The following is a 24,320-nucleotide window of genomic DNA, read 5'->3' as shown; positions in this document are numbered from 1 at the left end:
GCTTTCAAACCAGAAGTTTAGTTTATTATGAAATCGCTGCTGGAAGTTAGTCAAGTGAAAGTGATAAGTTATGAACTAAATATATACAAAGGTTACATGCAGATAAGAATAAAAGATACGAGTAAAAAATTAAATTAAGTTTAGTTCTTTAGTAACTTGCAGGTAAATTGTTTGTTGTCTGGAGTGATGGGTTAAACTTGAAGAGTTGTGTTCCTCAGTTGTGATAGCTTCTGTACCTCAAACTCACCGTTCCTTTGTGATGCTCTGCTCATTCTAGGAGTGTATGGCTTCCCAGAGAATTTAAAGCACGACTTTGAACTAATTCACTGTCAAGTCTTTGCTCATTAAGTACCATCTGTGAGAGGTGAATTAAGAAGTGTAGTGGATGTATGAAAAGATCACTGTTTTCTACACTTTTCCATTTTTTAAAGCTTTAATGTAAAGAGTAGCCACCTCTATTGGGACTTAAATAAAAAATAAAATAGGTTCTTAGTTTTAAAGTTGCATGGGCGTGCATGCTTCAGAATAATTTGCCCATCACAAGTCTGTTTTAGAAAGTTCCATAATAGAATATTCATGAATTCTCAGCTTCTGCATGCTGCTAAGGGTATAGTTCACATAAGATAGTTATGTGAAAAATACACAAAACAGAGTTACACTGAAATATTATATTGTAGATCAGAGAAATACTCCACCGTTATCAATACAGAATCTCATAGACGGTTAGCAATGCATTACCTCATTGTGCTCAAGGCAGTCATTTAAACAAGCATATTGACAATGAAGCTTGAGCAATTTGGGAATGTCAGCAGAATGGTTCAATTGAATTAATGCCTTGTAACGCATGGCCAGACCTTTATAGTTCTTTAGCATAGTGTACAATATAAATAGTAGCACTAATGGTTTCATTTTCTTATCGTTGTGCTGAAACCCAGTCATTGAGTGAAGCTGAGTTGACGGATGACAATGAGTCCATGTTGCTCTTGGCAGTGGATATTAGAAACCTTTGTTCGGCCAGTTAATGAGGGATATTAAACCAAGGCCAGTAAATGGAGTTGAGATCCACGTTAGCAATAATCTAATTGAAAGGAGGAACAGGCTTGCTCCCATTCAGCATACACTGCTGGTGATTAGTATGAATGGTCAGAAAACTGAGAAGAGCAAATCTAAATGTCCACTTAGTGCTGGAAGTGGACAAGGTTCTAAACTAGCAGCACAGACTGGAAAATGTTCCGCTAAATATTAGATGGACCAAGATTGGAATTTAAATCCAGGTCCTCTTAATAGAAGCTTAAGGCTGCACTGAAAGAACCATTGGGATTTGTTAGTAATTAAGTTAATTTACAAATACCTAAACATTTACCAACTATTATTTCCTTTAAAAAACAAGTCAGATGAACAGTCTGCATTTGCAGAGATGTTGTTTTGAAGTATAAAAGTACACTTTTTGTTCAAAATCTTTTGAGCTACACTCAGTACATGAGCAATAGATCCCTAATATTAATAGCATAATCCACAAATTATTGACAGGTTGAATATTGCTTGAAGCAGACTGTAAAAAAACCTATCAGCCCAGTTAAATTAACTACTTGGGGAAAAGAAATTGCTGAATCTTCTCCACTTTATAGTTGTAGGGAGATGATCCAATGCAAAAGTTAACTGCACATGAACTCTACCAGACAATAAATAGATCGATACATAGTAAACCTCCAGTGAAATGACTTCTTATTGAACAGAGACACAGTACGGAAAGAGGTCTATGATCGTTCTTATTGAACAGAGACACAGTACGGAAAGAGGTCTATGATCGTTCATGGACAGGGCTATTAATCTTTGTGTGGCTCCTTCCCCCTTTCCTTCAGTTTCCTTTGACAGAACAAAGAAGTCTATAAGATGCGAGGTGGCAAAATGAAGGCTAAAACACTTTAGTGGAATCCAACACGAAAATGTTTTTATTGGGTTCTCAAGTCATTTTCAGAATGAAATAGACCATTCTACAAGACTGTGACACATGGAACATGATTTTCAAAAGGAACAAAGTGAGAAGTATTGATCTATTATATTGAGGACATGTTTAAAACAGTTTCAATAATATACAAGAGCTATATGAGCAACAATGCGAAGCAGGTTCTTCCAGATTCTGTGATGCTACTTCAATGTTGTGATGAAATATCAGTGAAAGAATGATTGCCATTTCTGATAATTGGCCCCGGAAAAATAAATGGAAATAAATGGAGACAGTAATTGATATCTGGAAGTGATTAGTGGGCAGCCTATTCATTGAAGGATTCAGATGTTACACAAAAGCACCAGAAGGAAGCTTAGATAATTTTCTGAATCCTGGGATGAAATCACTGCCAGGAAATCACATTCATATCCAATATTTTTTATAGTGTGCAGCTGGCAAGGGCAGGTTATGTTCATTTTTTTCCCCTCTTTGTCTACTCATGCGTGTTACCATGATAGACATAAACCACAAGGCTCCTTCTTTTAGTTGATTTGCAATGACCCCCATACTGCGTGACCAATGCTGGTAATAAAATCGCTGCAGATTTGTGGTGATAATTTGCAATTTGTCCATGCCTATCTAAAAATTTCCCAACTATTAATGCTCAAAATAAGCAAGCCAGATGAACAGTCTGAGTACACAAAGAGTAAACAAGTATATTTTTGATCAGAATCCTTTGAGCAACAATGTCGAACAATATCTGCAATATTAATAATATAGTTCACAAATACTAGGGCAGTACGGTGGCACAGTGGTTTGTACTGCTGCCTCACAGTGCCAGGGACCCAGGTTTGATTCCTGGCTTGGGTCACTGTCTGTGCGGACTCTGCACGTTCTCCCCATGTCTGCGTGGGTTTCCTTCGGGTGCTCCAGTTTCCTCCCACAGTCTGAAAGACGTGCTGGTTAGATGCATTGACCATGCTAAATTCTCCCTCAGTGTATCCAAACACCGGAGTGTGGTGACTAGGGGATTTTCACAGTAACTTCATTGCGGTGTTAATGTAAGCCTACTTGTGACACTGATAAATAAAATTGAAACATTCTTCCAAAAGCCTGTGGGTGCACAGCAGAATCCCAAACGGTGATAGCAACCCATGCCAAGTACTCTGAATCAAAGTTGAGTTAATTACAAGTCTTTACTTTAATATGTAAACAACCTGGAATCCTTTCACTCCTTAACTTGTCATGCAACCTTGACTGTGGTAGTTTTAACTTGGTATCCTTTTCTTACTGTAACTTGTTAATGACAACTCAATTGCGAAAAGCTTCCAAACATGATCATTTGTCAGCAAAGTTCATGTGAATTGTCATTTCCAGTTATCTAGCTTGTCAGTCACAGCGACCAAGATTAATAAAGGAATAACTTACACTACAGTCATTCTGAATGATTCGCATACATACGTTAATGCTCTCAAAAAAGATGAGTGAGTGCTTGAGGATGAGTCAGATTGCAGATATTTCTGTTGTATCGTTAACGCAAATTTCTACAAAATATGAAACAATCAAACTAACCTTGCAGACTGTCTCAAAATTAAGAATCATAGAGTCCCCACAGTGCAGGAAGAGGCCATTGGGCCCATTGAGTCTATACTGACTCTCTGAAAGAGCATCCCACACAGGCCCTTCCTTCTGCTCCAACCCTGCAACCCTGTGCATTTTACCATGGACAATCCACCTAACTCCACATCTTTGGAACTAATCTCTTTTTCCCGCTCCTCTCTGTTTTTCTGCTTACTCGGGAAATCGAGTGCTTCTAAGTCCGAATTGTTTTATTTTAGCTGCAAGATAGATTCTGTTACAATATCCAGCAATTGAATTCATTTTAACTCCAGAAGAGCTGCCCTCATGCAGGCATGGCCATGTCTTTGTCTTTCTGGGCTGAATAAATGGCTGGAATTTTACCGTCCCGCCCGCCACGGGAATCGGAGTGGGTGAGAGGCGGACCATGGAAAGGTCCGTTGACCTCGGGTGGGATTTTACGGTTTTGGGATGAGCAAGTCTGTAAAATCCCACCCAATGTGTTCTAAGGAATCTCGTGTTTAAATGACTCCTGCACTTCAGTTATCCTTGACATATGTCAAGTTGCTGATATTGTACTCATACTTCTTCTGACTTGGAAACTAACCACAAACAATTTCACTTGTGGACTTTTTCCGCTAACAATCAGTCAGTTTGAAAGTGAATTTGAAATATGAATGGGCAACCCTTTGTTGTTTGTAGAATTCTGCTGTATACACACTTGCTGCCGTGTTTGCTACCATAACTGTGACTATTCTTCAAATGTGCTGGCTGTCAAGCACTTTGCCATGTCTTAAGATCATGAAGCATCCGATGTAAATTCAAAGCTTTCTTTTTTAAGAAAGAATGAAATAAGTTGTATTGACATTGTGGCCAGGATTTTCTTTTGACATTTTCCATGGGCGAAAATGGCCACGCTGGTGGAAAATCCTGTGAGGCCGCTGAATTTAAAATCTTGACAGCAAGATCTTGTTCTCAGATTTTCCCCATTGCCTGCTTATTATGATGTAACAAGGTTTGGGTGGGAACCTCAGTTAAACACGTTTCAATAAGTTTAAACATGCTTAAAAGACTTCCCTGCCATATGTTCCCCCACATAAAGAATTCCCCTGATCAGCAAAGTTTACAATTGATCTTGCAAAACATAAATCAGCCACATGGGGGGGAGACGCTATTGGTGGGACCAGAAGATCCTGCCGACAGGAAGGCCCGGAAAATTCCCCCAAATGTGTTAATAACCAGAGCATCAGCTCTAGTGGTTGTGGCTGAGACATAAATAATAGCCAGAACCTTGGGAAGAGCTCTTCTCTCTTCCTCAAAATCATGCCAGTCATATTTCAAAATAATTTGCACACTTTGCCACCAAATAATTGTTATAGGAAAAATCCACAAGCAAAATTGTTTGTGGTTAGGTCCCAGGTCAGAAAAAGTACGGGGGGAGGGGCGATCTTACCAAAAATATTCTAAGTGCCGAAAAAGAGCGAAAACCAGAAAGTTTCAGATCTGCTTTTTGGCCGAGTTTGAAAATGCAATCGTACACCACTTTGTGCAAAAAATAATGCACAATCTGTTTCCTGCCAGCAGGGGGAAGGGGCAGGGCCTAAGCCTGCCAGAAAGTCGGCTGCTCACGCCAGAGAGTGCAATTACATATGTGAAGATCTCTCTCTGTTCTGGGCAGAGAGAACACACTCTCCTTAGGCCCTGCTTCCTCAGGCCCCACCGCCTTGACACTTGACACTGTGGACAGTGCCATGGTGCCCAGTGGGCAGTGCCAGGGTGCCAAGCTGACACTGCCCAAGGGGCACTGCTTTTGGGAAGGGATGGATTCCCTGTATCTGTGTGTGGGGTCGGGGGGAGTGCCCGATGCTTGTAAGGGAGGGGTCTGCCTATCTATGGGCACAAAATCCCGGTGCCTGTGGGGTAGAGGTGCGAAAATCACACATCCAGATTTTCTGTGCACAGAGTGCCAGAGAATCTGGAGAGAAAACTGGGCTGTGCTGTTAGAGAGCGACACGTTGGTTTTCTTGCCTCTGCCAGTACGCTCCACATAGAGTACAAAATTCTGCCCAGTGTGTTTGATGTCCTCAGGCTCCTGTTCAAAAGTGTTTAATTGGTTCCAAAGCACTTTGGGACATCTTGAAGTCATCAAAGCTGCTTTAGAAATACGAATCCTTTTTTCCCTTTTCCCAGCTAATACATTCAGCCCCTTCGGTTTTAATCTGTTCAGACCCCAATTCAGGTCCGAGAGATGAAAGGAACAATGAACTGGGAATTCTCAGCCCATTGACTGTAAAGTTATTATAATACGCTTTTTAATATTATGGGAAGCGGTGGTTTGAAATAATTTACACCCTGACCAATTAGTCATTCCCTCCCATCGCCTAAACAGCACAAGTGCTCAAAATACATCATCAGGGATGTTGTGTGAATGAGGAGTTTAAATGTCAGTTGAGACACTGGGATGTGAACTTTGGATATAATGATGAATTGTGAAATATTTTTAAGGTCAATAGATCCTGGAATAAATTAAGACTCACCACAAAGAGCACATTTTTTATGAATAAGATAAGTTGTGTGTCAACCCAAGATCCTTCTCAGCTGGGTGTTACCGATGTACATGTCGATCAAACGTTTTGGAGATTATATTAAGTTGATTGCTTTTGAGTTAATTTTTCATTTCTATTTGCTGTGCTGTAAAGGATAGATAGATCCTGACTTTGCTCAGTTGTCTAAAATGGATCATGGAGAGTTGGCGGCATTTATAACTCTCTTCCATTGTTTACTTTAATCAAAATCAATCGATAAGAGAGGCAAAATGAACAATAGTGCGACCGCCCATTTTACATTTGCTCGGAGTTAAGATCTATGCAGTATGTTTTTCGATATGAGATACATTTCACTTCATTCTAAATGCAATATTGGCTGTGTTACATGGCTGAAATATGCTTCCAAACAGAATGAAAGAAACCAATAAAATTTATTTTTAAATGTCAAGTGCCAGATAGTGCTTCCATAAAAATTCACAGTAATTTCTGTAACCAGAGAGTTTGATGTCAACTAAGGGCAACATTTATATTCTTAAAACAAGCCACAATTTCTTAAGAATCACTGCATCGCATTGGATTTATTGTGGAGACTATCTACCACTTCCTTGCACAATCCCTCAATCCCTTTCTACTCAGTGTTAGTTATACGAGCAGCAATTTATATTCCCATAATTTTTGGCTAAGTGATGGGTCCTCAGTTCCATATCTGATATGTAGACATTGTATATAGAAGCACATGGAATGCAGAGTTGGCCTGTGGCTAAAGAAAAGTGTTTTCAATACATGGCACTCAGTGCCTGAGAAATATTTCTTTAATGACTGTATAATGAGGCCTGTTTTGTTTCTGTAAGAGTGCAAATGTTAATACAAAAATGGCAATTTTATTTTGTTCTCCAAAGCCATACCATCCGTGACTCAGTTGATATCACTCTGAGTCAAAGGTTCATGATTTAAGTCTCACTCCAGGTTTGAGCATCAAAAGTCAAGGCTGGCACTCCAGTGCAGTACTGAGGGAGTTCTGCACTGTTGGGGGCACCACCATATGGATGCGATATTAAATCACGGGTCCATTTTCCTCTTCAGCAGGACGTAAGAGATCCCATTTCACTATTTTGAATGAAACAGAGGTGTTATCCCTGGTGTCCTGGCCAATATTTATCCCTCAGTCAATAGATTATCTGGTCATTGTCACAAAGCTGTTAGTGGGTGTTTGCTGAGCACATGCCCTACAGCAGTGACTGCACTTCACAACTACTTCATTGGCTATAAAACGCTCTAACATTTGATGATTGTGGAAGTTACTATATAAATGCATATCTTTATTTCCTTACTTCTTATTGCTATTTTGTTTAGCTGGATGGTTGGGGGGATAGTTATTGGATTACTAATTGAAAACATCTTGTTCGAACACTGCTTGCTGGTAGTTAAACTATTAATTTCGCCAAATAATAGAGACGTACTCAGTATTGGATTTTGCCTCAGAATCTGGATGATTAACGTTTCACGACTAAATGTCAAACATGGCTGCATAGGTTGACTCGGAGATAACTGAATGTGTGCCTTTGGAGCCTCACTCATTATCTTAGAATTATAGAATAGAACAATAGAATCCCTACAGTGCAGAAGGAGGCTATTCGGCACACCAAGCCTGCACCGACAACAATCCCATCCAGGTCCTATCCCCGTAACCCCACGTATTTTATCCTGCTAGTCCTCCTGACACTAAGGGGGTAATTGGTTGTGGCCAATGCACCTAACCCGCACATCTTTAGACTGTGAGAGGAAGCCAGAGCACCCAGAGGAATCCCGGGAAACCCACGCAGGGAGAACATGCAAACTCCCCACGTATAGTGACCCAAGGCCGGAATTGAATCCAGGTCCCTGGCACTGTGAGGCAGCAGTGCTTGCCACTGTGCCATCTCATGATTATGATTAACTACAACAAGCTATGAAAGTGCCAGATTACAACATTGGTTGGCGGAACTTAATACCAAGGTAATCAGCAGAGCTAGGTACGGTATTTACTTAAGACAAGTTAACATAACTTCATAGGTAAAGCAAACTGTGGAGCACCTTCCCATTCTCTCATATAACATCATTATTATCATTTAGAATCCATGTCACATTTATATGTTAATGAAACAAATCTCAATACTCTTTGTTGAGACTCTTTAAGCATAGAATCATAGGACACATACAGTGCAGAAGGAGACCATTTGGCCCATCCAATCTGTACTGACTCTCTGACAGCGCATCTTACCCAGGCCCTACCCTGTAGCCCCACACATTTACCCCACTGATCCCCCTAATCTACACATCCTGGGACATTTAGTTGGTCAATCCACCTAACCTGCACCTCTTTGGAACGTGGGAGGAAACCCACGCAGACATGGGGAGAACGTGCAAACTCCAAACAGACTAATGGCCCAAGGCCAAAGTTGAATCCAGGTCACTGGCATTGTGTAGCAGCAGTGCTAACCACTGTACCACCATGCTGCCCTAATCGTCAATGACATAAAATACTTGGACCTAATCCTGTTAAATCAAGAGGAATGCTTTCTGAAGTAACTGTATAATTTGGCTGTGCATTTCAAATTTCCTTCTGAACTGGAATGGTTAATATTTAGAAATATATTGACTATCTAGAGGAGGTATGAAAGGTAATTTCCTCATAATATTCCAAAGGGTTTTAAATACGATATATTACTTTTGAAAAGTCACTAGAGTAGTTTTAAAGGCAGGTATGGTATCCAATGTGTACAAAAGGTCCCAAATATAGCAACTGTGATAAAAGAACCAGTCTATCTATTATGGTGGCATTGGGAGAAAGCTAGGAAAACTCCATTGTCCTGTATGTTGTTCAAGAGAGACTGTCTAGCCACTGGTGATCCCATTTTATCCACAAAGTTCAGTAGAAAATGCCTGACGTATGTTTGCACAATACAGGGAAATATATATGCCTGGATTCCACCTTTCCTGCGGTTAATTTAATGCCAGCCTCAGCTATGGAAGCTTTGAAGAGTTCCCACAGATGGTAAATCAGGAAGTAAAATGCACTGATTATTCTTCCAAACATTTTAAAGAAAGCAAAATAAAAATTGAGACACTCACGTTGGGTTTAACATAGAAGCTGGTATACCTTAAACAAACTTTAAAAAAAGATGTTTCTTTATTTTAAAAATCTATGGAATTTTTTCATCGTAATGGATCACATTGCATAAATACAAAATAAGGTTATCAGCGTCAGTGCCATTGTTTGGCAGTCATTATGACTTAGGATGCCGTTAAAAACCCTGTTTCACCTCATCCAATAAGTTGTAACTTCACAGATTTTTGTGTCAGGACCTAGAGCCCGATTTAACAGCCGTTCACACCATGCTCCCACTGCAATGAAGTCGGAAAATTTGGCACCCAGCCAAATCTCCATTCACTGCAGTGGGATGGGAAAGTCCCGCTGATGTGAACAGCCATATCATTTCGACCCAATTGAATAAAAATGTTCAGTCAATGTAAAATTAAGTAACATAGAAACTAGAAGCAGGACTAGGCCATTCTCCTCCTCAAGCCTGCTTCACCATTCATTTTGATCCTGGGTGATCATCGAATTCAACATCCTGATCCCCTGTTGCCCCCCACATCCCTTGATCTGTTTCGCCCCAAGAGTTATATCTAATCCCTTCTTGAAATCAGACAACGTTTTGGCCTCAACTACGTTCTGTGGTAGTGAATTCCACACACTCACCACCCACTGGGTGAAGACATTTCTCCTCACCTCAGTTCCAAAAGGTTTACCCCTTATCCTCAAACTAAGACCTCTACTTCTGGACTCTCCCACCATTGGGAACATTCTTTCTGAATTTACCCTGTCTAACCCTGTTAGAATTTTATAAGTTTTTGTGAAATCCTCTCTCACTCTTCTAAACTCCAGTGAATATAATCCTAACCAATTTAGTCTCTCCTCATATGAAAGATCTGCCATCCCAGGAATCAGCCTGGTAAGCCTTCGCTGTACTCCCTCTATAGCAAGGACATCCTTCCTCCGATAAGGACACCAAAGCTGCACACAATACTCCAGGTGTTGCTTCAGCAATGCCATATACAATTGCAGCAAAACATTCCTGTTCCAAGACTCAAATCTTCTTGGCAACATACCATTTGCCGTCTTTACTGCCTGCTGTGCCTGCATGCTTACTTTCAGCAACTGATGTACAAGGACTCCAAGGTCTCGTTGAGTATCCACCTCTCTCAATTTACAACCATTCAAGTAATAATCTGTAATTTCTAAGATGCTGAGGACTTCAAAACAGCTCACTGTGGAGGAGCGGGGACAATTTCTGTGTGGATATCTGAAGTTGCTGCCAGTTTCACAGTTGTAATGAAGTTAACATCAATAGTTTCACTATCATTACATCAGCAAAATACCAACAAACAAAACAGTTTAAATAATATGGTAGGCAGATGCATAGAAGGGGGAATGATGTGGATGTGGAAGATTCTTCGCATAACTCACAATAAATGCTTTAGAAATATATTAGGAGAAAGGGGAAGGTAAAGGGAAAGTGAGTCGATTCAGTTGGATGTCTATAATGGGCAATAAGAACATTGGAGATTCATTAAATGAGTACTTTGTATTTGTTTTCTCAGTGTGGAGTGTGAACAGAGAAGCAGCTTCAAGGAGAGAAACATGATGGATTTAATATGTGGGCTGGAATTCTCCGGCCATTTATGACAACGAGATTGTTTTGTCCCTCTGGCAGCGCACCCACTGCCCATAGGTTTCCTGACAGCATGGGGTGACTTAAATGGGAAATCCCATTGACAGCGCTGGGAGCAGAGAATCCCACTGCCAGCGAATGGCTCACTACGGGAGGTAGCTGCCAAAAAACACACGGCTGGGAGACCCCGGACAATCCCATCCATGGTGTCTGGTGCTGAAGAGACGATTGTTTCAGCTTTTCACTATAAATATGTTAATGTCATGGATGCAAGAATTGCAAGAATACAGAATAGTATATCCATGTTTGCAGAGGACACTAATTCAGGAGAGGCAGTAAGTTGTGTGGATGAGAGATGGAAGTTACAAAGCAACTAAGTGAGCAGATAGGTGGATTTCAGTATGGAGACATGAGAGGTAACCCACTTGGGAAGGACATATTTTTCTTCGGTAAGAAACCAGGATTTAGCTGTCCAAGTTTGTATATCCATGAAATCTATTGCAGATGTCCAAAAAAAAAGCAAAAAGATGAATGGAATGTTGTCCTTTCTCACTTTTGAATTCCATCTTCCTTGAGGTTAAGTGATACTTCAGATCGCATCTGTACTATTGTGCTCAGTTTTGGACATTGGGCCACTAGAGAGCACATTTACACACAAAGGGCTGTGACGATCTGGAACTTGCTCCCTCAAAAGGTGATGGATGCAAGATCAATTGACATTTTCAAGTCTAAAATTGCTAATTTTTAGTGAGGTAACTGTACAAACAGATATGTCCCAAAGACTGATAAATGCAGTTAAAGCACAGATCAATGAGTTTATTTTGTGACAGACGGGCTCAAAGGGCCAAAATTGTCTACTCCAGTTCCTAAGGTATTTTACACAATGTTAGATGTGCAGCAATTGTTACAAAAGTTTGCACACAAAAATTGATGGAGTGCTATGCTCCATTTGCCGCCTCAGTTTTCTCATGTATATCTTTTGACAGGCCAGGGAGATAAACATAAGATGTATTCCCTCTTCCATTCCATTCTGTACTTCTCAGTAATATTGTATAGCTGGGAGCTGCAATCTTCTTCATAGGAAGGCAAGTCACCTTTAGCTCCAAGCATCTTTCTCAAAAGAAACTGTCTAATTCTTTCCTCTGAGGCTGAATGTTTAGGAAATATGAATATTTACTTTCCCCAACTTGCCCAAATGAATAATATAAATATACCAACAGCTGTATTGGCTTAAATCCATCATCATCTTATCATTTGATGACTACTTTCTCCATTGCTTAAATTGAACCTATTTGAACATCGTTGTAGACAGGAGGGGGTTTAACCTAGACAGCCCTGATTCCTCCTCTTACCACCCATCCATAAACAGAGGAGGACTTTTGATTTGCTTTCCCCTTTATAAGTGGTGGTATCATTCCCAACCCTCAGTTTTGGTGTGATCCAATTTTCTGTTAATAACAGCAAACTCAAGATGGGATAAATTCAAAGGATTACTTTATGTGCGCAAACTCAAAACGTAGGAGGGGGTGTTGCTATTTAGTCCCCTGTGCACTCATACAGTAAAGGAGGTATAGAGAAAGAAGGATTCACAGGGCAAAGACCACAGAGAAAAGCATTATTGTTTCACGAGAGTCCAGAATCCTAAAGCAAAGACTAAGTCCAGGAGAGATGACTTGCACAATGAGACAGACATGTAAAGATGAATCAGTTTTGTCGGCAATGGCATAAAGGTTCCAGCAGAAACAGTGTAAGTGGAGTCAGGCATTCAAGCCTGGACAGAACCACCTTTCTATCTTGCTTGCAGATGGTAGAAATGGCAGACCGACCTTTGCAGCACCACAAAGCAATGTTGCTGGTTCCACCAGCTGGGGAAGGTCAGTCCAAAGATGTGTGGGTTAGGTTGATTGGCCAGGTTAAAAATTGCCCCTTAGAGTCCTGGGATGCGTAGGTTAGAGGGATTAGCGGGTAAATATGTGGGGGTAGGGCCTGGGTGGGATTGTGGTCGGTGCAGACTCGATGGGCCGAATGGCCTCCTTCTGCACTGTAGGGTTTCTATGATTTCTATGATTCTATGATGTCACATGACTCCTACTTGTCCACTTTGACTCTGTCGAAGACAGTGTATCACCTTTTCTGGATCCCTGAGATTGTTAGTGCTCCAATTATTAAGAGGAAGCTGTGCGGTTATTTGTCATTGGAGATGAATTGCCTCTGGTTGGTCAGACCTGGCTTATGAAATGTAAATGGCATTTGTATAATTCCCTTCAAATTTGGCCTCTGCAGCCCACTGGGTGTTAGGCTCTTTCAGAGATAACGAGGTGACTGTTTCTGTGAAACTGACATATTAGCTCTTATTGTTCAATGGCCACAGACACACATAGTCTTGGTCAATTTAAAAATAGTTTCTTAAATTTTAGAAATTAGCCATGAGAAAATATAAAATAAAAATATGGAGTTTAAGGTCTTAGCCCCCTGACAACAAATGCCCCTTCAAAACGTTTAAACATTTCCAGTAAATGATTCTGAGTTGTTTCCAGTCCTTCACAATTTAAGATATAAAATGTAAGTACACGTCTCAGTTCACAATATCCGCAAGATAAAATATGCAAATGAATACTAATGATGGAAATATGTTCTAAATCAGGAACTACTCCAAGATCTTGAACTTTTTTTATCTTTTTGGCTATCAATATCAATTAAATTTTAAACATGGTAATTTTACAAATTTCTTTTCATATATGTAGACAGATGATTCTTATTATCCAGGCTATGAGTAAAGACTTGGATATTGACAAATTCTGAGTCTCACACATCCGAATGTTGAACTGTTAGAATGCACTGATCGATGAGCGTAAATTTAAGTTTTGATTTTTTCCATTGAAATTTGTCATGTATGGAGATCTACAAATAGAAGGAAAGGAAACCATATGCCACTTTCATTTTCCATTAGGTATATTTGGAAAACCACAGACTGGAATGAGTGCCAGGTGACTCCTCTACTCAGTCAGCAGGACCGGCGCAGAAGCAATCAATCAGCCTTGTGTGGAGGCGGCATACAGACACGAGATGTTTACTGTGCACAGAAAAGAGGGGAAGTTAACCAGCAGAAATTAAAAGAAGGTATTGTAATCCTGCATACATATCTGATAATTCCCTTTTGGTAGGAATAAATGGCTTGACTTCAAAGTATCGCATATGCACCTATGTACCTCTCCAAGGAGATGATAAATCTGGGGTGTTGTGTCAGTGCGTGGGAAGCTAGGGATGTTTGATCATGATGCTCTGGTGTGGGGCAGGTTTAATGAACTAGCTGGCCTTTTTCTGCTCATCAATTTCCCATGTTTGCACAGATTGGATGTCGGCACTGGCTGAGAGTGAGATCCCCAGTTTATTTTATGTGTGTAGGATACCTTGACACTTGAAAGTGTCAAACTTTATATTCCCAAAAGCTAAAATCTTTAATATTTATTCACATGCTCCAGCAGTTGACTTCCAGAAACGTATTGGTTTAGTTTGTTCCAGTTTGTTTCATTTTAATCACTAAACAAAAGAATATCACCACATGTACAATTAAACAATATAAGAGGTCTTATAAGAAAGGATATCATTGAATAATGACTGGTAATGCTGAGATTTGCAAGTAATGTACGTTGCTATAATGTTGTGCTACAAAAGGAGAATGTGTGCTATGCCAGCTTTTACTCCTTTGAGTATTGCAAAATACTTGTAGGTTTTGAAATACAGTAATATTTTCTGTCAGGTAACCCCAGGAAAACAATTTAGATTTATTTATAATTAATTTTACAAAGTAGAACAAGAGAAATTGAAATTGGTAAATTCATTGTATTCTGAACGAAGGAAGATATTGGAATCATATTTGTCGCATTGCTCCTGGGATGTCACTGGCTTCCTTAAAATATGGGCTTGTGCTTGTGAATCTTTGAAATGTTGGTTTCACTAGTTAAAGCACAGTGTCTGTACTGCTGCTGTATTCCCCCTGTCCATCACGCCAATGTATTCCATTAAAACTGCCAGATCAGCAATAATTCTCATTTTCACATGTAGAGAAGCGAAGGTACCGTATCCATCTTCATCTCCATCTCCATCCATTGACTAATCTGTCAACAATATGTTTGTTTCTGCCTTTTCATCCTGGGTATAATTTATCTGCTTCTTTGCTCAGCTGCCCAACTTTATTGTTCACTATTTTGGAGTTTGCAACTATCATACAGTCATATGAAAAATCGTCTTCACTGAGGTCTCCTAACTTAGCACTATAACTGTTCTTATGGAAAGGCTTCAGAAGTGATCCAACTAAAACTAAACTGTAAGGCCCCTGAGGGTGCTACATACTACTGAATGGATTGTGATTGACAAGTACCAACTTCTTAAAGAAACACTCCTCAGTTTTGAGAAATTAAGCTGCAAGTCCCCGATGTAACATGTTGATGTGACGCAGCATTTTCCCTTTGATGGGACAGTAGCGGTCAGAGTGGGCCTTTGAAGTTGGGCTATGAGGGGAGAAGTCACCTTAGGGGTGTGGAGGATGGAGTCCTGTGTGGATGGGTAGCCCTGTTGGAGAAGATGAGACTGCTGGATCAGGGGCAGTCGAATGAGAAGGTCCTTAGGAGGTGGGGGGGGATTGGTGGGGGTGGGGAGTCCCTGTGAGTTGTCGGCTAATGGAATGAGGAGTCTCACGGGGCCCCATGCGAGCTGGCAGTTAGGGGATAGAGGGACGCCTTTGTGGGCTTGGGGGTGTTGGGGAAGTCTCTTGGGAGGTTGATGTGTCTCTGTACAGTTGTTATCCAGAAGTTAGAAGTGGTTTTAACTGTTCCAACTTTTTCTGGGTAACTATTGATACTGTTGACACAACACAATCAGAACCATCTGAAGTTTGTGATTTAAATCACATTTTCAGATGGTTCCCAGTGCAGGACAATTGCCCATCAGACGTTAACGATGCAAATCTTACTGGGAACTTCCTGGGGCAGCTTCCCAGCACATCTTTGGGGGAACCCTCCAGTTATACTGCCCTGGAGCTCAGAAATTACAGCCCCTACTGGCAACCTGAAATTCAAAGGCACAATAAATGGTAAAAGCTGCAGAATAGTCGCTTAAGTAAGGATGATTGGTTCACATGGGCACCATTGGGAAATATCCATGAGAATTTTTATACGTGGACATTTCTCTTAAATATATTGGGTCTATCTGACTTGATGAAGTTGGATTGTCTTTTAAAATAATACAGTTGTCTTGGAGAAAACGAAGGTATTCGTTTCCTCAGACCTTGATAGATAATGTTCACCCTCATAAATATTGTCACTTTCCAAGTTTCTCCTCTTTTTTTGTGAGGCTACTCAATTTTTAGGTACTGGCTTACTTTCTTCAGTACACTGTCTGTTGCTGATTCTGCATTCAATTTCTCTTGTGTAACAAGATTCGTAGTCACATGTGAAATCATCACATTCATATATGAAATCATCATGTTCATACGTGAACTCACCATTCATGTGTGAAATCATCACGTTCGCATGTGAAATCACCATATTCACATGTGATACCACCACGTTCGCATGTGAAATCACCACATTCACATGTGAAATCATCACATTCATAGTCTTCAATGCCTCGAGTCACTTTGCTGACACTAACGCTTTCTGTGATAGTAATGTGGTTAAGCAGGTCAGCAACTCGGTTGTGTGAGCCTGTGAGATGCTTGACCTTGAAGTTGTGCTGATGAATAAGATGTGACCATCTGCAGATGTGTAGAAGTCGATGACCAGAACCTGATGTGGCTAACAATGTACTTGCTGATTGGTGTGGAGAATGAACTTTCTATCATAGAGATACATGTGGTAATGTTCACAAACGCGGATGCAGATTAGTGCTTCCCGCTGTCCGGTAGGGTATTTACCTTCAGTTTCTGACAGTGTGTAAACGATTCATCGTTTGCTTCCTTCAATGTGCTGAGAGTACAGCTCTAATCGCATCTCCTGATATATTTGTTGTGATATATATTTCCACATGTTGCTTGGAATGTGCAAGGACTGGCAGAAATGCCATCTTCACCTTTAACATGTCAAACAGTGTTCCATTCCCATTGAGTATCTTTGTGAAGTAACTTTCAAAGGAACTCCACAATCTCTACACGCTTTGGAATGAATTTGTGACATGTTGTTAGAACTGAGGAAAGATGACAAGTCTTTCACATTAGATGAGGTCAGGAACGCATTAATGGCTCAGATGTTGTCGTGTGTTGGCTTTACTCCAGCTGCTGTCACTCTGGCCCTGAAAAGTCAATCCCAGATGCCATGAGTGTGCATTTATTCTTGCTGACCATCACACTGTCTTCAGCAAGTCAAGTGAGCACTGTTAACTGCTGATCATGTTCTGCTTTGTCCCTTCCACGGATAACATTGTCATCAAGTAGGCTAAGCAAATCTCTGACAAGATTCAAGAAACAATTTTCTGAAATGTGCTAGGTGTTGAACTTAGTCCATTGAACATTCTGCGGCACCTTCATGAGAAAAAAAAACTAAGATGTAGACTTTGCTGCGCTGGTAGTATTGAATGATAGCTTTGTCGCTTGTAGAGCTTGGTGAAGACTGTGGCGTCATGAAATGATATTGATAGGTTTGAATTGTGGGAAGTGGATACTTGTCTTGAATGATTACTTTATTCAAGGTCACACATACACTGAGATCTTGCTGCCATTTGTGCCAGTGGGACCTTACAGTCCCTCTAACAGTGCACCCCTGCCATGGGTTTCCCTATGGCAAGGAGTGCATTCAAAGGGAACCCCTGTTGACAACGGTGGGACAATAAGATCCTGTGGTCAGTGATGCGCGATTAAATCACTCGGGAGGCTAGATCGTATCCGGGAAATTATTTTATTAGTCTTTTATTAGTAACAAGAATGGAGCATACTATATAACAATACAATCCCAGACTAAAGGGTCACCAGGCAGTGCAGTGACCTTTATACTCCTCCAGGTAGGCGGAGCCAACTGGAGTGTACCACATAACAATATCAACAGGTAGAACACCCCAACCCTAACCCCAACAGTGACAACAGTAACATATGTACAAGTACCCATAGTGATAACCATCTATGGTTCAGTACCCATAGTGGTAACCATCTATGGTTCACCACAGTCAGTGAGCAGTGCACTACCTCCCACCACCATGAAACACGCTGCAGAGGTGGGGGGCGGGGGGGGGGGGGGGGGGGCGGGGAGTGAGTGGTAGAAATTCTGCCCATTGTTGAAGCTTGCTATTTTTGCATTATGCAGTGATTGGGTTCGATATCCATGACAATGAGTTGATTCGCCCAATGACACTGTCTGCTTCAAGTCATTTCAGCTCCTGTAACAATTCAGCGCAGATTTCAAGTGGCAGCCATTTCAAATTTTGTGCAACTGGCAAAATAGGCACGAGAGCGGCGATTTAACCAAAACAATTCTAAGTGCTGAATTAATGTGAAAATGAGAGAGAATCACACCCAATTTTTTGGGCGAGCTCTCAGATGCTATCTTATGGCACTTAGAAAAAAAAAGAGGCAAAGTGTGATTCTTGCCAATAGGGGGAGTGGACGGAGTCCATTCACACCAAGAAGCTGGTTGCTGATTGCTAGCGGGTGCTATTGCACATGTGCCTGATCTCCCAATGCACATGTACAGAGTGCATTGATACTCCTGCACTCGCCCAGACATTGCCTACCCCTAACCTCCTCCAACCCCCCTCCCCAATCACCCCTCCTGATTGTGCCACCCCCTCCCCATTCAGCCCCCCAGTCGATTGCTGCTCCCGTTCACCCCCCCCCCCCCACCCAATCTCACCGGCTGATTGCTGCCCCCTTTCAACCTTTCAAACCCACCCAGTCGATCGCTGCCCCTGTTCACCCCACCCCTGGACGATCATTACCCTGTTCACTGCGCCCCTGTGCATTAGCCCCTATCAATCACCACCCCAGCAATGGGAGAGATTTCAGAAAAGATTTACCAGGATGTTGCCTGGTATGGAGGGCATTAGCAATGAGGAGAGATTGGAGAAACCTGCTTTGTTCTCACTGGAATGACGGAGGTTGAGGGGCGACCTGATAGAAGTCTACAAGATTATGAGGGGCATAGACAAAATGGATAGTCAGAAGCTTTTTCCTAGGGTGGAAGAGTCAATTACTAGGAGGCATAGGTTTAAGGTGCGAAGGGCAAGGTTTAAAGGAGATGTACGAGGCAAGTAAAGCTCGGCACAACATCGTGGGCCGAAGGGCCTGTTCTGTGCTGTACTGTTCTATGTTCTATGTTCTAAGTTTTTTACGCAGAGGGTGGTGGATACCTGAAACTCGCTGCTGGGGGAGTTGGTGGAAGCAGATATGATAGTGAGTTTTAAGGGGCGTCTGGACAAATACATGAATAGGATGGGAATAGAGGGATATGGTCCCTGGAAGGGTAGGGGGTTTTAGTTCAGTTGGGCAGCATGGTCGGTGCAGGCTTGGAGGGCCAAATGGCCCATTCCTGTGCTGTAATTTTCTTTGTTTTTTGTTCAATCTCTGATTGCAGAGTGCACAGCTCTCCACGCGCTGCCTCACCTTCAGGCCCCGCCCCTCCCCTTATGCCCCACCCCCTTGGCACTGCTCTGTGGATGGTGGGCAGTGCCAGGGTCCCAGGCTGGCAGTGCTAGGCTAGCACTGCCCAAGGGGCAGTGCACCCCCTGCCTCAGAACTCCTGTGGGCCTCAATGGCTTTTGGTCCTACCGGCAAGGTCATCACATCAGGCCCATGTTGTTGGGGACCATATGTGATCTTTGCCAGTGAGGTTGTTAAGGCAAGTGAACCCGGACGATTACATCCCAGGCTCACTAAACATATTAAAATGAGCTCATTAATATTAAAATGAGTTTCGTGCCCTTACCGGGCACGAGGCTGATTACGCCAGTAATTCAATGCCGGTATCATCACGGGAGGTGAAAAACCAGGCACAAGCCTGACTTTTCGCCTCTCTTGTGATCTTACTGGCCCACCACACCGATCGACTTGCCTGCCGAGTTAGTAAGATCACTCCCATGGTGTGACAAGACCCCAAATTTGGTAAATAAGGAAAGACACCATTGTGTATAGTCCACATCATCTGTAGTTAATGTGTGCTCTGATGGTGTTTTCACGTTTGAAGCCAAACTTATCAAAAAGGGTTTCCCCCATAAAGCTTCTGTCTTTGGCTGTGTAGAATGTGAACCTGTCCAGAGTGACATTTTTGTAGTGCACTGGAACTGTAATCATCCTCAAAACTGGAATAAAAGAGTGATTGTAGGTTGAAGAATTTATGTCGCAGGAGTGAAAGTTGCAAAAAAATAAGAACCGCAGAGTCTGTCACTCAAACAGATACTTTCACACCAACATTGATGAATAGCGATAATGAAATGCCATGATTGAATAGTGGAGCAGACTCGATGGGCCAAGTGGCTGAATTCAGCTCCTATATCTTTTGATCTTATGAGTATCACTCTCCTGCAACTTGCTACTGCATCTGGACTGTCCATTCCCAAAGTGAGCAAGTGGGACTTGAACCCTGAAATCCAATGATTCCATGGCATTGGTAAATCTCCCAAAGATGAAAGGAAAGCTGTTGGTAAATTTAAACAATTCTCCATCTCATCACCAATTGTTGTGCTTTATGCCTCGGGGATATGCAGTGATGATGCACTAGTGTCTACGTTTGAACAGTATTTCTAAATACTCCCATGCCTAGAGCGCCTTGCTTTAGTTTAGATCTCCTTGATTGTAACTACACCCATGTTTGCCTAACAGCACACAGAGCAGAGCAGAGTTGATAGATACAGATAATTAAACCACAGAAACAATGGATAACTGTGGAAAGCTATTTCAGATTGACATAAATTTCTGACATAAAGAACTATGCTCTATAATTCGCTCCAATCAATGTTCATAACCCAAACAAAAGCTGAAATGTTCCCATCGACAGTGACTAGTCCCACCCCCATGCACACACTCTCCCCCCCACGCCCCCCCGCCCCTCCCTTGCAGGTTCCCTGGCAGTGGAGAGTGTAAACAATGGGAAAATCCCTTTGCCAGTGGTCGGACCAGAAGATCTCGCCAGTCTTTCAATTCCAACTGTCCCAATTAAAAAAATATATCTTCTTCAACAACAAAATAATTGTAGAAAAAAGAAATCTTCTCTCCTCCTAGTGATAGGCTTTGCTGTTCATTAGTTAGCCACGTGAGTTAATCAGAAGCCTTATACACCATAACAGCAGACTTCTTACCTTATGGTTCGAATTGGCATATAAAGAAAAGTTAATTTTGTTTTAGGAATCCAGCCTCTATATTGTTGTTCTGAGGGATGTTAGTGTGTGGATTGGAATAAATTAACATTTCAGTATTTTTGACAGTAGATCAGACCCCATAACAGTCCGCTGACCTACTCACTTTATTAATTTCCAACGTCCCCCATGACAATAACACACTTACTTTGCCTACAACAGATATCCTTGTGGCCTTTGTGAGGGAGGTCACTCATTGGTCCTAACATAAAGGCACAGGTCCACCTAAGAGCAAGGCTAAGGCAGGACACATTTAGTTTACCTTCAGCCCCTTCAAAGAACAAAGAAACCAAAGAACAGTGCAGCACAGGAACAGGCCCTTCGGCCCTCCAAGCCTGCACCGATCATGATGTCTGCCTAAACTAAAACTGTATGCACTTACGAAGTCCGTATCCTTCCATTCTCATCCATTCATGTATTCGTCCAGTTGCCCCTTAACTGCCTCTATCATTCATTTGGCAGAAAAAGGATTTTGGTGCTATTATTTAGATTTGTTCTGACGACATGTGCTGAAAAGGACACTGCATTATCTAACTATAAATCCACTGTTGTAGATTTTCTTGTTTGGGCGCCAATCTGATGGGAGCTTTGGAAAGTCAGGGCTCGGAGCCTGAAGAATTCCTACAGCAATATCCTGGGATTAAGATGATTTACCTCTGACAACCACAACCATCTTTTTTTAATCATAATCAAACAATTTCCACTCACAGAATGGCATGCTCGCAGTGGCAGAGGGTTTTGACATGAGAATTCGCTGGTGCCATACAAAAAGGCTAACCCCAGAAGTTGTGGTGAGGTCCTGCCTGGCTGGGTGTATGCTTCATCTATTATCTTCCCTCCATCATAAGGTCTGAAGTGGGGATGTTGACTGATAATGGCGCAATGCACAATTCCATTTGCAACTCCTCAGATAATGAAAGAGTTCATACCCGCACACAGCAACACCTGGCCAACATTCAGGCCTGTGCTGATCGGTAGCAAGTAACATTCACGCAAGTGCCAGGCAATGACCATCTCCAACAAGTGAAATACTAGCTAGCTAATGAAATTTAAAGCATCACCGTCAACATCCTTGGAATCACTGCTGACCAGAAACTTAATTGGAGTAGCTATAGAAATGCTATGGTTAGAAGAGCAAGTCAGAGGCTGGGAATTCTGTGGAGAGTAACTCACCTCTTAACTGCCTAAATAAAGCCTGTCCGCTATTCAGAAGGCACAAAGCAGAAGAATGATGGAATATCCTCTGATATTGCTGGATCATAAACCTGAGACTCCTTCCCGAACAGCACTGTGGGTGTAGCTGGACAAGTTGGGCCGAAGGTCTGTTTCCATGCTGTAAACCTCTGTGACTCTGTGACATGAACTGCAGTGTTTCAGGAAAGCAGCTCACCACCACTAATTCCTGAGGGCAATTGGTGGTGGGTGATAAATGCTGGATTTAGCCATGCTTACATCCCACAAACAAAAAAAAAGAATAGTGCCCTCTGGTTACTAACCTTTGTGCCACTGTTAACACTTTCTGCTTATTTGCCCTATCAAAATGGTTGGTGACTTTAAACACCTCTAAAATAGCCTCTTAACCTTCTAAAGTGAACATTGCCGCTTCTCCAGTCGCTGCACTTAGCTGAACTATGTTATTCCTTGGATATTCTGGTAAATCTAATCTGCACCCACCCTCAAGACTTGTCAGCCTTCCTAAAGTATGGTATGCAGAACCGAACATGATACTCCAGCTGGGACCTAATCGTTGTTTGGTAAAGATCTGGCATAACTTTCTAGCTTTTGTGTTCTATACTTCTATTGATGAAACTAAGGGTCCTGTAGGTTTCTTTTCAATGGCCTTCTCAACTTCTTCTGCATCTACAGAGATAAGTGTACATTCAACACATTTGTTCCTGATCTCCCTGTGAAATTGTATCATTTATTATATATGGCCTTTCCCCATTTTTCCCACCAAACTGTTACCATTTCACCAGTGTAGGTCTTCCTGAAATCTGTTATTACCCTCTTCATTGTTCGCTATATTTATACATTTAATGTCATCTGTAAACTGCCAAATTGTGCCCAGTATACCCAAGCCCAATCATCAATATGTATTTAAATGAACGGAAGTCCCAACACCAACCCTAGAGGGAACATGACTGTAGGTGTGACTTTAGACTGAAATGTAACTGTTCACTATTGCTCTTTGCTTCTCGTGCTCAGGCAGCTTTGTCTCCATGCTCCACTGCTCCTACTAATCCCATGTGTTTTCATTTTGCTTACTTTGTGAAAGGTCTTTTGAATGTCCATGTGCACATCAACCGCACTGCCCTCCTCACCTTTCCCTGCTACTTCATCAAAGAACCCAATTAAGTTAGTCAGGCACGATTTGCTTTTAACAAATCCATGCTGACTTACATTTATTAGTCTGCACTTTCCAAAATGCCAATAAATTTGGTCCTGGATTACTGTCTGTAAAGATTTTCCTCAGACTGCCTGTAGTTACTAGTTTATCCCTCTCTCTTCCTTCCAGGCTGAATTAAAATCATTACCAGATTCCCAGGAGCTGCTTTTGCCAGAATCAAGCTCAATTAACTTCCCAGGGCTTTGTCCCCGTCTTTAGATTCTTTGGTAGATTTTAAATGGTGGCAGCTCAGCACCAATGGGGGTTTAGCAAATGACTAGAGATGGAACATATTTTCAAAGCATGTGCTAGAATTAAGAAACAAGTATGATGTTTGCTATTTCGATAAAGTCACTGTGAATTGATTCTACATAAACTTGTTTATTGTGTTAAAAGACCTTGTGGACAGAGGCAGGTTTAGTTAATGGAAGCCCGTGCTCACGTTCATTTCTGCCCTTTCTCCCCCACAATCTTACGTCCTCCCCACCCATCCTCACCCCATAGAACATACAGGTGGAAGCCACAACATGTGGGTGAATGGGCATTAATCAGTACGTTGAGCTTTTAAAAGTAAAATGACGAAATGTCTTTTTGCCCAGTTTCATCCTCTTGCCCCGCCTTCAGTTTTCTGTGTTTTTGACTGCAGATTGATAGTGTCATGTTGCTGAAGAAACTGATCTTGATTTTACTGACGTGTCTGAAAGAGCAGGAATTTGCACAGCTAATCCCACGTTTTTATCAGCTTCAATCCAAGATCTGCAAAAATTGGATTAATCATTTAACTCTGAAGCTGTGATTCTGGATTTCAAATA

General features: G+C 41.6%; 1 protein-coding gene across 1 annotated transcript in view; it reads left to right on the top strand.

Annotated features, from left to right (window-relative positions):
- Nucleotides 1-24,320, top strand: part of thsd7ba (thrombospondin, type I, domain containing 7Ba) — a 624,788-nt gene that overhangs the window by 77,506 nt on the left and 522,962 nt on the right. Inside the window, 1 exon segment of the mRNA XM_078229305.1 lies at nt 13,738-13,907. Within this exon segment, the coding sequence (XP_078085431.1) occupies nt 13,738-13,907 (170 nt within the window).

The sequence above is a fragment of the Mustelus asterias genome, chromosome 14, assembly GCF_964213995.1.
Source record: "Mustelus asterias chromosome 14, sMusAst1.hap1.1, whole genome shotgun sequence".
Taxonomy (NCBI): domain Eukaryota; kingdom Metazoa; phylum Chordata; class Chondrichthyes; order Carcharhiniformes; family Triakidae; genus Mustelus; species Mustelus asterias.
This window is presented reverse-complemented; position numbering and strand designations above follow the sequence as displayed.